Consider the following 17,608-nt stretch of genomic DNA (forward strand, 5'->3'; position numbering starts at 1 on the left):
GCAGAATGATAAAATGGGCCGTTCTTTATGAGTGGCTTAGGATCACGCCCAAATATCAGCTGAAGTAGAGAATAACTACTTCAAGTTTTCAGGCTAGGGCAATAACTCTAGGCTTGTGAGAAAACACACAAGTGATCACACTGCTGGACACATAGAGAATTTCAAAGCGTATCTTAAAACCTTGCCCTAGATGGAATTAGCCACAGCAGTAAATCAATAACTATAATCGTGAAAGCCTCCAAATCTACCCAAAACATTTTCAAGATAATAAATTTATTAACTATATTAGAATAACAAAAATTTATTAGATAATAAAGTGACTAGTTGAGACAATTTTAAAACAAACACTATACAAAAACAGAATTTTCTCATGTCAAATTTGTGGTAGCTGAAGAGCTTAAACCAAGTGATGGTCAAAAAGAGATATACTTTCAGTATTATTCCTGCCTCTAATTATCACCCCCCCCCTTTTTTTTTTCCTTTTATTCCCTCCTCCACTTTTCAGTTAGGTTACTTTGTCATATTTTCTAAGTCGTTACAAGCCACCAGGAATTACTGAACAAAATGGGAATTACTGAACAAAATGGGATATAAATAAGCAGAGCTTATGAATCCTTAAGACCTCACATAATTATGTGTGATCTTCCTCCACATTAACTATAACCTCAGCTATATGAGAGCAAGGTTTTTAGTGCTGAGCTTGTCTCAAAATGGATGACCACATCTCAAGGGAGTAAAACAACTACAGGGTAATTTAACTCTTTGTCCACGGAGGACAGGTATTGGCATATTAAATCATTAAATTCAGTACCAGAAGAAATGGTAAATAAAGGTAGTTCACATTGTTTCCATTTCTAAAAACGAAAGCATTACATTTTCTAAAATATGGCTAAGCTGTTTACAAAGTGGAAACAGTGCCATTTTCCATCATACCAAAATGTACTGCAGGTCGTCTTTTTTTTTTTTTATTAGTTGCAGCATGTGGGATATTTTAGTTGCAGCATGTGGGATCTAGTTCCCTGACCAGGGATCGAACCCAGGTCCCCTGCATTGGGAGCGTGGAGTCTCAACCACTGGACCACCAGGGAAGTCCCCTGCAGGTCATCTTTTAAAGCAACTGAAACAATTAGAAAATTCATATACCTATGAAGACAGGCACTATGGAAAACAATTACTAGAAATAATTCAGCTTTAATTTTTGAAAACAGAGCAAATCTGTCACTTTCATAAAAACACTGAGCTCTTCAGTATCACTTTTCAAATACTGGTTACATAATACTGATGAAAGTGATTTAAGCTTATTTTAAATGCTCAAATTTTACACATACAAAACTGACTAAAGATTTAGGTGGACGCAGGGACTCTCTTTCATAGAGTTAACAACCTCTCTAGGGCTGATTTAAGCTTCCAAAATATTAAACAGGTACTTTCTTTAACTATGATCATCCATCTCCTTCTCCCATGAAGAAGCTATGAAAATACTAAATAAGGCTGTAACTTCCCCATTTGGTAGAAAAAAGCAAACATTTTGTACAGATGGGGAGAAACCCAGACACAGTACCTTGGAGGTGCAGATGCGGACGGAGGCTTCTCTGGGGTCTAGGCATTCACAATAAGGGGAAGAAGGACCAGGAAAAAAACAAAAAACAGGTTAGGATAAGCGGCTCAGAAATGTTACATGGATTTAAATGAATTCCTGGTACTGTGGGGTGTACAGAACTTACTTGATCGCTGTCACTGTCCTCACTGTCACTGAGCTGAAGGTCATCTTTGAGCATGCTAGAACAGGCAGGGATAGAGACACTGTAGAATTTAAAATAACGTCTAACAACTTCTTTTAGCATGTAAACATAAAAAATATGCTTAATGAAACAAAAGAGGGGTGGGACAGGTATAACTTTTATTTATTCATCAAATGCTTTATTTTCTTGGAAATGTTAAGTTTTACAATTTTAACACAGAAACTAGTTCAGTCCAAACTCCTTATCATTTCAAAACTGAGTCTTTCACACGTTCTGAGCATTAAAAGCAGAACTACAAGTTCTGCAAGTGATTTGTTGCCAGCCCTGAGACTAAGGGTCCCAGGTCCACACAAACAGAAGAAACAACAACAAAAATAAATAAAATAGAAAAATATACAATACCCTCAAATCATTTTCTTCTATGGTCTCTAACAACTCGAATAAATGATTAACCATTAAATGAGTTAATATTGGATGAATATCTGTAAAGTACTTAGAACAGTGCCAGGCACTTAAAAAGTGCTATATATGAATTAAATAAATACATAAAAATACAACTGTCACCAAACAGTGCAGTTATGTTACGTTTTTGTCCAAAGACATTATTAATATTGAACTTTTTCACACACACAAATATCTTCTTCTGGGTGCTTGAACACTAATCCGTGAAAAGAGTAGTAATACAAATAATACTGTTGTCTAAAAAATGTTTAACCTTCCTGCTATCATTCAGGTAAAAATAAAAACTCAGTTCATGTCCACAAAGTTATATTAATACTTCTCTCTAGGCATTCAAGTTTACGATGAACCTAAATATTAAAAGCAAACATTTTCCAATCTGTACTTTGTTTACTCAAATCTTAGCCCCTTCCCTACCCCCTCCCCTTTACTTTTTCCTGGAGATATCCAACATCAAAGGAATGAATCTGTAATTGCTCCCCCCGACATCCCCCAAAATTTACAGGCATGACTCTTTGAGGAAATATTATAAGTGAAATTGGAAAAAAAAAAATCTGCTTGAGTATTACTGATGTTCCAAAAAGCAAATTATATTAAGAAGTTACAATCCTTCAGTATTTCTGAAAATACCTCTTCAATATTCTGACCAACGATTTTTATTGCAAACCCACTACCTGCCACTAAAGTAAGCAGGCATTATTATTTTGGGAATCCATGGTAAAAATCACTATATTTTCTAGTGAAAATAAACGGTAAAACTTGGCTCTTTCAAAAAGACCGCCTACATGCAATGTTGTAATTCTGCCAAGGACTTATTTTCACCAACAAATGCACTAAAAACACCTTGTGATAAGTTTCTTTTAAAAAATAAAAACTGTTAGCTACTTGTAAATGTAGATCTTGCTCAACATGTATCTAGTAGAAGCTAAACTATTTTATCAAGGCTAGAAGACACAGCCTTTGGATGTACAACTTGGCGGCAGCAATCTTAATGGTGTACAAGAAGAAGTCACTCAACAGGTTTACTGCTAAAAATGCCTTGGCTGGGATACACGCAAGCAAAAGATATATCTTTGGAATAAATGTTAGGTATAATACAACCAGATAAAACAAATCTGGCAAAGTATATTCCATGTTAACCACCAACAACAAAACCACAGTAAATGGACCTCTTTATTTCTTAGTAACTGGGTTTGTTTTGTATAAAGCTGATTTGCCTTAATTTCCTGAAACAGCAGTGATCATGTAATTCAAACACACTTCCTGTTGCACGCAGCGGACTACTAAATACCTTGTAAGTTGTTTGCTTAGCTACTGAATGCCCAGTTTCCGTACATATACTCTCCTCAAGTGAGAAAATATATGAGATATGTTCAGAAAGTATATGTTCTGACTTTTAGCTCCACTTGCTCTTAGGGAATAGAAGGGACCATAAAAATGCTGTCCCAGGGCTTCCCTGGTGGCACAGTGGTTAAGAATCTGCCTGCCAATGCAGGGGACATGGGTTCGAGCCCTGGTCCGGGAAGATCCCACATGCTGCGGAGCACATAAGCCCAAGTGCCACAACTACTGAGCCTGCACTCTAGAGCCTGTGAGCCACAACTACTGAACCCATGCACCGCAACTACTGAAGCCCGCACACTCTAGGGCCCACGTGCCACAACTACTGAGCCCACATGCTGTAACTACTGAAGCCCACACGCCTAGAGCCCGTGCTCCACGAGAAGCCACTGCAATGAGAAGCCCGTGCACTGCAACAAGAAGCCCGTGCACTGCAACGAAGAGTAGCCCCCACTTGCTGCAACTAGAGAAAGGCTGCATGCAGCAATGAAGTCCCAATGCAGCCAAAAAAATAAAGAAACCCCTTATTCTGAACATCAAAAAATGGGGCAATTTATTTTAAAAAAAACAACAAAAAAACCTTAACCAAGTTTTGTTAATACAGAAAATTAATCATAATTGCCATCACAATTTTTTTTTTTTAAAAAGGATCTGTATAGTTGGGAAATTTGTAATCTGATGACAGGTAAAGGTTTTATGTTTAAATGGATCAGTTGCTAAAAACCCCCCTACTGTGCCACATATAATTATATTTGAAGCCAAGCACATCACTAAATTACTACACTATACTTCATATATTATATTCTATATATAATAGACCGGTCTTTCAATGTCAAGATGACAAATTGCAGCACATCTAGGTGACCCCCTTTGCCCCCACTAAAAGAGAAGCAAATCTCTTAGATCTAGTCTCATTTATACCAATAAAACCTAGGTCAAGAAACATAAGACCCAAGGGACATATTCAACTGTAAGCTTTTCTGAAGCAGGATCAAGTCATTTTTGGCTTCATATTTTCTTTATCTAGAACTTGGCAGGTACCCTAAGAAGCTGGCTGAATGCACAGCATCCCTTTTGCTGAATAAGTGACAGTACCACATAGCTGTGCCCTTTATGCAATCTGAACTTAACAGGCATTGCTTTTACTCATAACCCCATGGGCTGACTCTGATCAACCCCTCACATTCTAAGGATGAGGAAACAGCTCAGAACAGCCACCTAACTGGCCTAAGATCATGAAGCTGGTATATGCTAGAGCCTGCATGCAAAAGCCGTTCCATCAGATACCATCTCCTTGCTCTGGCCAATATAGGACCAGTGGTTAGAAAACCTAACTGAGGGAATGAAATCTAAGTTCCAGAACCCACTGAGAGAAAGACTCTGGTTTAAAAGAAAACAGGAACTATACTGCTGGAATAAAATGAATACACTATTTTTCTCCTATGAAAGTAAATGAACTTTAAACTTTATATACTGTTTAAACTGGTTAAATAACTAATTTCATTTCCAAACTCCAAGCAAACCAGTTATTTCGAAGCATATGGCACCATATGGCTTAGCTTGGCACTGTTCAAAAGGAGACAAATGCTCAGGTAAAGCAACTCTTTGAACTATCGTGTAGGTTTCACATTTTACATTGTCAGTTAGGTAAACTTCTTACTTAAAGGTTACAAACAATCCTCAAACCCCTTTGTACAAATGCATTCTTCAGACAGCTGTTCTGCAAAGCTGAAAGAGCTGCACACAGGTTCCAGCAGGCACGCTTCAGCGACTCAGAGCCCAGTTGTTACTGTGTGAAGACACACCAGACAAGCCTTTATTGCTCTTCCATTCCTCCTTCGTACTGGGCTTACCCAGAGCTTCAACTGCCAATATTCTGTAACATCTCAATTCAGAACTCCAAAACTATTTCAATACACTGATTTCTTAGCTTAACGTTTCCTATGACCGGGCCATACCTTTTATTTGGAAAAGAGCAAGTGAAGGCAAGCTCATGGTACTTAACTTGCAGTTAATAGTCACAACCCTGGTATTAGATGTGCTCAAAATGGCAAATAAACTGATACCTACTTTTCAGAAACCACTAATGAGCATGTGAGAACGTACTTTCCTTTTTTTTTTTTTTGCGGTACGCGGGCCCCTCACTGCTGTGGCCTCTCCCGTTGTGGAGCACAGGCTCCGGAGGCGCAAGCTCCGCGGCATGTGGGATCTTTCCGGACCGGGGCATGAACCCGTGTCCCCTGCATCGACAGGTGGACTCTCAACCACTGCGCCACCAGGAAAGCCTATACTTTCCTTTTTTGATACAGGGCAGAAATATGGACTGCAAATGCTTTTTGTAGGAGATGATGGGAAGTGACGAGTTAGAAAGAGGGCTCCGCATACAATAAATTTTTAAAAATGAAAAAGCAGACCTTAATCCCTTATAACACAACATACAAGGGGGACTCTCCAAATGGTGACAGCACTTGGCAGAATTCAAATTCATGTGGAGACTGTCTACGGGAGATGGTGGACTAACAGTGCAGAGGGAAAAGTGACTTGGTACATGATTCACTGTAGTAAATGACCGAGCAGTTGATAAGGCAAAAATTGCAGCCAAAGGTATGAAAGATTATTTAAACTCCATGGATGAAGTGAAGATTAGAAAAATCACAAGAGTATAAATGAGGGAAAAGTTAAAGTTAATAAATAAGATTAAATCATTAAGTACGATAAATAAGGTACTAGTATAAGATGACATACTGGACAACTAGAAAGAAAATCTAGAAAAATTATTGCTGAAAATTATATTTCTATTAAACATTGTTTATAGGTATTTAACCAAGTTTATGTGCAATGTTTTTCCTTCTACATTTATCCTGAGTACTTACTATATGCCAGGCCCTGCTCTAGACTTTACAGATACAACTCTAAGCAGACAGAAACCCCTGCTCTTGTGCACTCAGAGTCTAGGGGAGGGAGATAAATAACCAAACTATATTCTTTCTCAATGGGTAAGAAACCTAGGGAGGGGGAAGTAAGCATAAAAGAGAAAGGATGGGTGTGGGTTGTTCTTCTGGTTAGGGTAGTTAGGGAAGACTGTACTGATAAGGGGATGACATACAAGGAGGGACCTGAAAGGAGGAGGGAGCACAATGCAGGAAATGGGGAGGGTGATTAAGGCACAGAAAAGAGCAAAGAGGCCAATGTGGCCAGAATATATATGTGTGTGTGTGTGTGTGTGTGTGTGTGTGTGTGTGTGTGTGTGTGTGTGTGTGTGTGTGTGTGTTGGGGGGTATAGGAGAGGAGGTGGAGAGGTAGGCTATAGAGGGCCTTGGAGGCCTCTGCAGGGTGGATGAAAGGGGTGGGAATGGACGGGGAGAATATGAATTCTTGTGCAAGTAAACAACACCTTGCTGCTTTAGAAACCCAGCAACCCCGAGTGGGGGGAATGTACCAACTGCTTTCAGGGCTAATAAACACATCTTGCTCAATTTTTCAATCTATGCTTAAATTAATCTGGGGTCACTTACTGTAGTAAATGAGCAGCGTGATTAAAAATGAGACTTAAATAGACTCTTAAGGACACCCTTAAAACCATGTTTTCCAAATGCAAACGAATACTTCAAAGCAGTCACTTCCAATAAGAATTACTCCCTAGCAGTTTTCAAATGTCTTCAGAGCCTGTAGCCCATCAAGGTCCTTTAAAGGTGGCAAGTATTATCTGCCTCCCTCTCGTCATTCAGGCTCCAGATCAAATGTCACCTTCTCCGAGGGACCTTTCCTGAGCCTCCCAGAAGTATCAACACCACCCAAAAAAAAAAAACAACCCTGCTTCCTCAAGCCTGTCTCTGTCACATCACCTAGTTTGTATTACATGCCACCCGCATTGAGTTACAAGGCATGGAAGACAAGGACTTTGTCTCACTGGCTGCTATTTCCCCAAGTACCTAAATCAGCACTGGGCACACAGCGTGTATTTAATAATTATGTACTGAATGGATGAGTGGAAGCAATTTTTGGAAGTATCTCCAAATAGCCTGGCATCCAGCCCAGAGGCCAATATTTATATAACTGGGGTCAAAGCATGTTAAAGAACGATGAGAATGACTTTTCTTATGTAGAACATAAGCAAACCCATTTACGTAACACTTACTTATTATAAACCAGGCACTTGATAAATTTATTCTTCTTGTCCATTTTATTTGACCTTTGGTCTAAGACGAATCATGGAAGTATATGTTATCCTAAAGGGGTGCTCCCAGAGTAGTTCAAGCCATCATTTAAGAAATATATATAGCTCCAAGAGGAATACTTTGAAGAAGATGATCTTCCAGCACCTTAGCAGTATTTTTATAATTATTTAAAACATGCTTCATTTCATAGCCTCACCAAAATATCCCTTCAATATTATGCAAGTTTACGGCATAAATTTGTATACAGTGTTAAGTTAAATATTGTCCTGCAAGGGATCCTAGAATATTGTCTCCTAAAGCCAGAACCCCAAGAATTAAACTGACTATTCCAAAAGACTATAATTCTACCATGAAAGGAGGTGATTCTGCATTTGGGAGTTTCAGCATATTCTAAATATTGATTTAATGTGTCCTAGTAACTGTAATTCTGAAATAAGCAGATTAAACATTGCACATAATGACCATTTGTTTGCTTTTACCTAAGCATGAAAATTTCTTCAATATCCAATATTACAAATTCTCATTTCTCCATAGCATGGCTAATAGTAACTCACTAAAAAAAAACAAAAAAAAACAGCTATATTCCTTATTCTCTTTCATTTTACACCCTCTACTTTTTCTCTTGAAAACAAACAGAACATTTCCTTCTATATCTAGATTAATAAAATAGTTATGAATACCAATAACTTTGGATTCACAATCACTTGTTAAGTTTGGAGTGAAAATAAAGTGTATCTTTTTCCAGCAATGCCAGATATTTGAGAACTGAGAATTATTATTAACAACAAGATCTCCATTTACATTCTGAGAAGCTGAAGGTTTAATGTAGACCTACAAATGTATTACTGACCAGCACAAATGTTTGTTACTTGTTTTCAGAGGAGCTGAAGAACTGTTAATAAGGGATAGGGGTATAATCTCAAGGACAAATAATTTATAAGTTTTGCCCATTAGGGTGAGCTCTGCTACTTCAACCATACATTTATCAGCAAACAGCACTTTAAGTCAGAGCTGTCAATTGAAATAAAGATCCCAGGTAAGACACCTTCATATAGCACTTTTTAAAAAAAATTATAGTTGATTTATAATTGTTGTGTTAACTTCTGCTGTAGAGCAAAATGATTCAGTTATACACACACACACACACACAATACACATTCTTTTTTATACTCTTTTCCATTATGGTTTATCACAGGATATTGAATATAGTGCTCTGTGCTATACAGTAAGACTTTGTTATTTATCCATTCTATATATAGTAGTTTGCATCTAGCACAACTTTTAAAAATAAGACAAAAAGAACTACCTAGAAAAGTAAAAAACTTTTTTCCTTAGGTCAAATATGATTTAAACGAACAAGCAAGGCATTTCTTCAGACTTAATTCTCGGACATTTCAGCTGACACTTGTCCTGATGCGATGATTTTATACTGCAGTAAACTGATAGACTGGGTCTTCCTTAGTTTTTTAGCAAGATATTTAAAATAATGCTTTGAGCAAAAGTTGAAAACTCAGGCTCATTTAAAAAGGTATCAGACTCTTCCCAGCCTTTATTAACTTTGCACCATTCCATCTCGTCACACTTCCAGGACAATCCCAATCTTCACATCCAAATACTTCCCTCATTTCAAAAGAAACTTCCCAAGTAAGTAATAAAAATTCCAAATTGCTATAACTGCTAATTTCTGTCTCTTAGTCTAAATAGGTAGTGACGATTTCTGAAGCAAAAATAAGAAACATAAAGGAGGGCACCATCTAGTAAGGACTTGGCAGTTTGGGGCTAGGGTAGGGGATGGGAGGGAGAAGGAAGTTAGCCACAATAATGCCCATCAACTGCTCTATAGTTTCTAAAACATTAACACATTATCCCTTTTGAGAGGTTGGCAAGAGCACTGACATTAGGACACTGTGTTTGACTGTACAGAAAGGGAACTATCCACAGTCACGTGAAGGACGTAATAGCTGTACAGAAAAAGGAAATACTTTGGTACTTTGCCCTGAGAACTCAACAGACCCAAGTCGTGGAAAGGAAGAGGATTCCAAAGCTAGGAGCCCTTAAACCAACATTCCCCCCGCTCAAACTTAGAGGCAAATAGCACTGGATCCCTAGCTTATCACTTCCCTGAGGTACCTGGTAGAAAGAATTCATCATTTGATAATTAACTAGAGCTTCAACTACAGAGATTAAAAGTAACAGATTTAGCACATTTCTTTCACACCTACATCCTCTACGAGCTGGCTAACCGTCCCCTGCCCCCAAGTCTGGACAGATGTGAGAGTTAATACAGACTCTCCACAGTTTATTTATTCTCTAGAGCCAGGCCCCTCTTTTTCCCTTTTATATGTACTGCTCTGCTTCTGTAAGGAGGCCCAAGTACTAGTAACTCTGAAAGAAAAAGCAGTAAGACCTATACGGATTTTAAAAACCGAAGTACAAATGACCCTGTAATTAACATTTTCTTTCCTGACATTCAAAGTGCATTAGACCATCTCCCTGCCACTCTATGTGACATTCAAACAGTTTAACTGCTTGTCAAAGAACCCTAATGCTGACACTAGATCAAATTAACCTTCGAGCACTAAGAGATGTGCCATACTAACTCTGAAACAACGACTGTACTCTACAGATTAATTGGGACACTGCTTTCATCCAAGCTCCATAAAAGTGATTTCTTTTTCCCATAGGTACATTTCATTTTGGCACTTATCAATACCACCAGCCCCACCACACACAACCCTTCGTATCCACCCAGTCTCAGTATTACCTTCTTTTCTCTATCCCTCTTGTCCTCTTCACCTGTACTAGGCCCTACTTTCATTCCTTCTCCAAGTTTATTAGGATCAAAACAAATATTCTTTCCTAGGTAATTTTTTTTTTAATTTGGTCACACTGCACAGACATGCAGGATATTATTTCCCCAACCAGGGATCGAACCCAGGCCCCAGCAGTGACAGCGCAGAATCCTAACCACTGGACCGCCAGGGAATTCCCTCTAGATAATTTTTTAAGAGAATTTTTTTTAATTAATTTATTTTATTTTTGGTTGTGTTGATTCTTCGTTGCTACGCACGGGCTTTCTCTAGTTGAGACGAGCGGTGACCACTCTTCGTTGCGGGCTTCTCATTGCGGTGGCTTCTCTTGTTGCGGATCATGGGCTCTAGGCGCGAGGGCTTCAGTAATTGCGGCTCACTGGCTCTAGAACGCAGGCTCAGTAGTTGTGGTGCACGGGGCTTAGTTGCTCCGTGGCATGTGGGATCTTTCCGGATCAAGGCTCAAACCTGTGTCCCCTGCACTGGCAGGCGGATTCTTAACCACTGCACCACCAGGGAAGTTCCCCCCTCTAGGTAATTTTATATAGGGTAAACCAATAGTTTTTATCTAGAAAACACTACATATGTCACAATATATGAGCATATAAACTTGCAGGCACCTCTGACTTCAATGGTTTAACTCACTTAAATCAGGAGAACCACCCATTTCTCTGAGTAGCAAAATTGTCACAGAAAATGGTCCGAATCCCTATCAACTACCTCGTCGGAAAGCTGATGAAAGTTGGTGTGGGAGGCTGCAGCTTTGGCCTGCCTGGGCCCAGATCAGACCCAGCTGCCTTTCTTCCTCTACACACACTTCCCAGGGACACAGCCACTTCCTCCCTTTGGTGCCACTGCTTCCACCCGCTCATTCCTCAGGGAGCTCCTCCTTTCTGTTCTTATTGCCAAGTGGGATGCTCTCAGCTCCCCTTTCCTTGCTGCCCCCGCCAAAGACCATCAGCCGGGGCCTCTTATGGTCTAAACAGCTTTACTATCAACCATCACAAACAGCACAAGGTGTAAACCCTTGGGGAAGTCACAGAGAGTCCACACAATTATTTTAAGTGTGGTCCTTGGCACCGTCCTGTCTATTCTCCACCAGGCATCAGATAGATTATACTTAGAGGAGGAGGTAGCTGGTTAAGCTAAGTCGGTGATTCCAGACTTTCAGAACTCAAGGGTAAAAAAATTTTTTTAAACAAAAAGAAAGGGGAAAAAAGAAAAGGCCAAAAAAGAAACAGGCAAAGAATAACATAGGGTTAATTTTTTTTTCTAGTAAAGGACAATAAAAATAAGCAAAACCTCACCATCAGCCAGAACCACAAATGAAACACTTTTATTACACATACAAAAATCCATCCTTCAAACTATAATAAACTTATATTTTTAAAAATTTTTTATTTTTTTGTTTCTGGCCGTGCCGCACAGCTTGCGGGATCTTAGTTCCCTGACCAGCGATCAAACCCGCACCCTCCACAGTGAAAGCACACTGTCCTAACCAACTACTGGACCTCCAGGGAACTCCCAATAAATTTATCTTGTTAAAATCGTTATTCTTTTTTTCTTACTTTGCTGTGGAGATGTGAAAACAGTTACATCAAGGACTTGGCACGTAGGAACAGTGATTTAACCCCGTTCGATATTCAGTCACGGTGAGGAGATAAAAGAACCTCTTTGCCTCAACTGTACAGTTTTTAAAATATTCAGTCCACAGCAACACCCCCTCCTAAAATACACGGAACAAATACTATGCCTTGAAAATAGAAGAAAGCTGGAGCTTGAACCTGAAATCCTCAGAGACTAGCAACTCTGTGTTAGTAATTGATCAAATACTGAGGAGAGAAAGGCCTCCTCACTTAGTCCCTGAACCACTGCTAGTCATGAAAAGAAAGAAATACTAGTTCAATACCACCAAGAAATGACAAATTGGGTCAAAATGCTGGTTTAAAAATCTTTACTATGTAGTTTCAACTGTTCCAAAAACCCAAAATATATCTGGACTTACTTGGCCTTAATAAAGCACAGCTGGGCAGTAAGACTCATTCTTTATTAGTTAAAACTAGGCCAAAAAAGTGGCAGAAAGTCTGAAATTGTGTACATCCCCCGAAATTTGTTTCCACAAGCTAAAACTATTTAAGACTGAAATTTATAAAGCTAAAACCTTCTATTTTCCACAGTTAATATGTAAATAATGGCTCAAATGCCTTTCTTTTTGAGAAAACTCCTTAGCAAAATCTTAAGGTTCCTAAACCTTCAACAGGAGAATTTAATCCAAATAGAAATGTTGGTCATTTCTTCCCTTTACACTGCAGTAGTATTTTATGAGTCATTACTTGAAAGCAAGGAGGAAAAAAAATCTAAGCAACAGATTTACATGGGAAATTACAATGTTATATTATAAACTTTTAATAAACAAAAGAATTTTACTTACGATGTTCCCTGCTGAGAATTACTGTGGGTTTTTGAAGATGTATCATATTGTTCTGTGAGCGAGGGAAAAATGATCAGAGGAGAACAATGACAAATTCATGAGACCGTTAGCTATAAATTCCTTCTTTTTTTGCTGTCCCCCCACTTTAACCTAAACACTCAGTATACTTAAATTATGTCAACCAGAGTGCTATACACTGCTTATAAAATAACATTTATGTTACGTCTAGAGAGAGGGCTTGCACAGAACTGGAAAGCCCTAAAAAGAGCGAACACACTTTGAAAGCGCCACCTGGCATGCCGACCACACTGCCATGGGCAGGAGACTCTCCTTGCTGTCAGCTGGCGGGGCTCCCTTGTGGAAGCACTAGGATGGGGCTGCAGTCACCCTCACCTGGTTTCACGTCACGTATCTATCCGTGATTTGCTAGCACTCTCTTTTATAGACTCTGTCTTTGGCCCACTGTGCTCCCACCCATCCCCCCACTATTCAACAGCCCCCATTCTTTTATTCAACTGCTATTTACCAACTGCCTATTAGACACCAAGATGTTCAAGGCATCTGACCCCGTCCTCGATGAGCGTACAGCTGACTGAGGGACATCAAACAGGCACGTGTTATCTACAACCCTAGGCAATGCAAAATCAGCACGAAAATCAATCATCTAAATGAACTGTCCCAGGAATCTACAGATTGGTCACTCTGTTGGTCATGACAAAAGAAGGCAAATTAGGAAAGAAACAAAATTAATTGTGTCACAAAGGATAGGTGAGATTTTGACAGAATGACTGCTGGCAAGAGGGAGATGAGGGTGGGGAAGGCCTTCAGGCAGAAGAGACAGTGAGCGAAGGTCGAACATGGGAGGAGTTGAAATGGTACAGATTATGCGAAGGGAAGGCTGGGGTGCAGAGTGTGTGGTGGGCAGCATGGGGGGACCAGGGAAGTCAGATCTTAGAGGGCTCTGAGTGCCACAATAGGATGTTAAAACTTCAGTTGTCAGGGAATGAGACAACTCCAAAGCACGATGCAGCTATTCCTCAGAAAGATTAACCTGCGGGTGCTACCTGATGTAACCTAGAAAGGAATGGGAAATGTTAAGTGTGGAGGCTGCAGACCAGCTGGGAGGCTGTGTTTGTCTAGGCCTGAGGTAATACAGACCTGAAGCAGAAGGGGAATGGAAATACGGGTGCCTTTCAGACAGGGGAGAGGAGAGTGACCACTAATGTCATGTGGAGGCCCTTGAATATTTGCAATTAAACGCTTTATCCTCATGGTGGCAGCAGCTCTTATATGATATTTTTAAATTGCTTGCCCTTCTGGCTAGCAAGCTAGGGCTGGCACTACAAATTAGAGGGGCTAAAGTACACTCACATGTACTCCTACACAGTCATCTTGACCCGGTCCTAAGCTCAACGAGGCTCTGGTAATCCTTAGGCAGCCGTGTTTTTTGCACATGCGAACATAAATACTGGGACATACAAGTAAAATCCCTATACTTCATTCTCTACAGACTGTCAGCTGGCGGGGCTCCCTTGTGGAAGCACTAGGATGGGGCTGCAGTCACCCTCACCTGGTTTCACGTCACGTATCTATCCGTGATTTGCTAGCACTCTCTTTTATAGACTCTGTCTTTGGCCCACTGTGCTCCCACCCATCCCCCCACTATTCAACAGCCCCCATTCGTTTATTCAAAAAACCACAATTTTTCAAGAAATTTGAATTATCTTGCTGGGCATACTTTGAGAAATATATGTCACACTCCACTTTTCTGAAAGCTTTATCTGCACACACTCCATTCCTTCTTCATCCAACATACAACCAGACCCCTCCAGGATCCAACTAGGCCCCCCAAAGGCCACATTCTCACAGAGGTAAAAAGGGTTTCCAGCAGCAGCATAAAAGGCCCCAAAGTAAGTGCTGAGCCAAGACCTACAGGAGACCTGCCAGTGTCTGAAAACTTCCCATCAGGGCAAGGAGGAATCAGCCTACACTAGTCCACAGGCCTGGAGGGCCACCACCCCTGGCGAAGAAAGTGCTTACCAGCTCATGTTCAACTATATTTTGCTAAAAGGAGAAATCAGACAGTTTAAAGGATTACAGGGTCTTTCTAAACCAGGAGGTAGCAATCATGCAAGCTGTAAGTAATTCAGTGGAAGGCATATAATCTGCATGACTGGCAGCCCTAGCAAATTTGGGGGTGGGGTGAGGGGCAAGAGGTAAAGGAACGCACAGCAATCCTGCCCACAGCTGAGCTGGTGACCCACCTGCAGACTTATGCCACTTCACCCGTTATCTATCTTTGGATAGGCTGCCAAGATGTTGAGGAAAAAAGATTTCCCGGTCTCCCCAATACTGTGCAAGATGATCAGGTTTATCTCTCTGCATTTGGGGGAAATTTATTTACTTTTATTATTATTATTTATTTTTGGCCACATCACACAGCATACGGGATCTTCATTCCCTGACCAGGGATCGAACATGCGCCTCCTGCAGTGGAAGCACGGAGTCTTAACCATTGGACTGCCAGGGAAGTCTCTGGGGGAAATTAGTTAGGAGTTATTTGCAAAGTCTTATTCAGTACTTCTAGAGCAGAGGGCAGCAAACATTTTCTGTAAAGGTCTGATAGTAAATATTTTAGACTTTGCATGCCGTACCTTGTGGCATAATAATAAATGAATGAGCACGGCTGTGTCCTAAGAAAACCTTCTTTACAAAAACTAGCTGTACAACAGATTTGACTCTCAGGCTATAGTGTGCCTATCCCTATTCTAGAGGAAGATTATTTCATCTCTTGTTTTTCTCATCTTTTTTTTTTTTTTTTTTTTTTTTTTTGGGAGGCATGTGGGATCTTCCCGGACCGGGGCACGAACCCGTGTCCCCTGCATCGGCAGGCGGACTCTCAACCACTGCGCCACCAGGGAAGCCCCTCTCATCTTTTTTACTCTCCTCATATCCTTGCAATTTAAACAACAGGATAATCAAGGGAAAAACACAAGTGAGGAAAAAGACTAAGGTGGAGATATTTCAAGAAGAGTCACCTCTATGGACTATCTATGAGCAATCTTCTCCCAACACATATATGCACACCACGCACCCTACTTTGGTCTCCCTATCCTTTGAAGACTAACACTTCGTAACTTGGGCACTCACCATATGTTGATGAACTAAATGATTGCAAATACACCAGTCATTTTTGTAAGGCCTGAAATGCCTTGCATGTAGTTGGGACACAAAGAATTTAATGAACCGAGAGGTTACTGATAAAGAGAAAGGCTGGATCCAGTTAACTTTCTTCTGTTTCCCACTGAATTCTCAAGTATTTACAATCCATTAAAAGGAACCAAAAGAAGAATTACATGACAAGTACATATAGAAGGTCTAGAGAAACTATGTGCTCTCTTCCTTATAAAAATTTCTTGGTTTTGTTTAAAATAAATACAAGAAACACACAAAATACCCCAATCTATTCTTATATACAATTCCTGGGTAACAGTGCATTTAGAGTCACTCTCAAGATATTTATCATATGTGAGGTAATACCAAATTATATTTTATTTGTTAGGTACTTTACTAAGACATCTTCGTTAACTCTTTGCAATAATCTGAAACTCCACCTAAAGAACAGCTTTATGTTTGCCCTTCCTTCCTATTCTTTAACCGTAGGAAGGCTTCATCTCTGCTGGGGCATTTTTCATTAATGTTTTCTACATTAAAACAGTAAAAACATGCTTTGTTCTCCAATGCAATAATCAGTTCCACATATTTACTTACTTTGGTTTAGGGCTGCAGAACTGATATGCTGAGAATCCTAGAAAGAAAAATTAAAATCTCTAGTTAATAAAATATTAAGGTTTATAAATCCAAGGTTGCATCACTGTTAAATCTGATAAATATTGATACGTCTAATTTTTAATAAAATAGGTTGTATTGCTTCTGTTGTTTCCTAAAGTTTATTCTTCCTTTGGTGTCAAGGATTTTCAACACAAAGTATAATGTTTTACCTTAAAATCAATAATAATAAATTACATTTTTTGAGAAAAAAACTATCATTAGAAAATATGTAAAGTATCTAACATGGTAAATTCTGGTTTGGGTAGATAAAACCTCAATGACATCATGGAAAAGAAGAGTGATAATATATTAACAATGTGCATGTGTAACAGGCTGGACTGAACACAGATCTGAAGGTGATATTTCTATATTCTGAATGTTATCCAAAAGTAGAAAAGGCGAGGGGACAGTGTTGTTAATATACTGTTCACAAATACTTTAACAGAAATGTGCAAGTAGGCAGTTCACCTTGCTATTAAAACCATCACGAATGCAGCTGATTGCATTAAACTTTAAGAAAATGTAGGAGGTATGACAAGTGTAAATGTGTACCTGTAACGTATCTAAGTCCTGAACTAGGAAGCAGACACCCTACCTCACTTAATTCTCCTGTACCTCCGTGTCCCTCTTCTAAGGTAAAGAACCTCAAAAATGAATTTATTGTAAAGTCCTGAATACTTTCATAAGCTACAAAACCCTATACAAATGTAAGATGTTCTTACTGACATAACTGGAGAGTGAAGTATTTGAAAGCATTAGGAAGCACTTTAGTAGCTAAATTAATTGCAATATTAACCTAATCTCTAAAGAGTTCAA

General features: G+C 39.5%; 1 protein-coding gene across 1 annotated transcript in view; it reads right to left on the reverse strand.

Annotated features, from left to right (window-relative positions):
- AFF1 (ALF transcription elongation factor 1) overlaps nt 1-17,608 on the reverse strand; it is a 200,712-nt gene that overhangs the window by 32,858 nt on the left and 150,246 nt on the right. The window contains 4 exon segments of the mRNA XM_024764212.1: nt 1,562-1,599; nt 1,725-1,779; nt 12,962-13,013; nt 16,733-16,769. Coding sequence (XP_024619980.1) covers nt 1,562-1,599; nt 1,725-1,779; nt 12,962-13,013; nt 16,733-16,769 — 182 coding nt within the window.

The sequence above is a fragment of the Neophocaena asiaeorientalis genome, unplaced genomic scaffold, assembly GCF_003031525.2.
Source record: "Neophocaena asiaeorientalis asiaeorientalis breed wild unplaced genomic scaffold, Neophocaena_asiaeorientalis_V1.1 scaffold296, whole genome shotgun sequence".
In the NCBI taxonomy this organism is placed as follows: domain Eukaryota; kingdom Metazoa; phylum Chordata; class Mammalia; order Artiodactyla; family Phocoenidae; genus Neophocaena; species Neophocaena asiaeorientalis.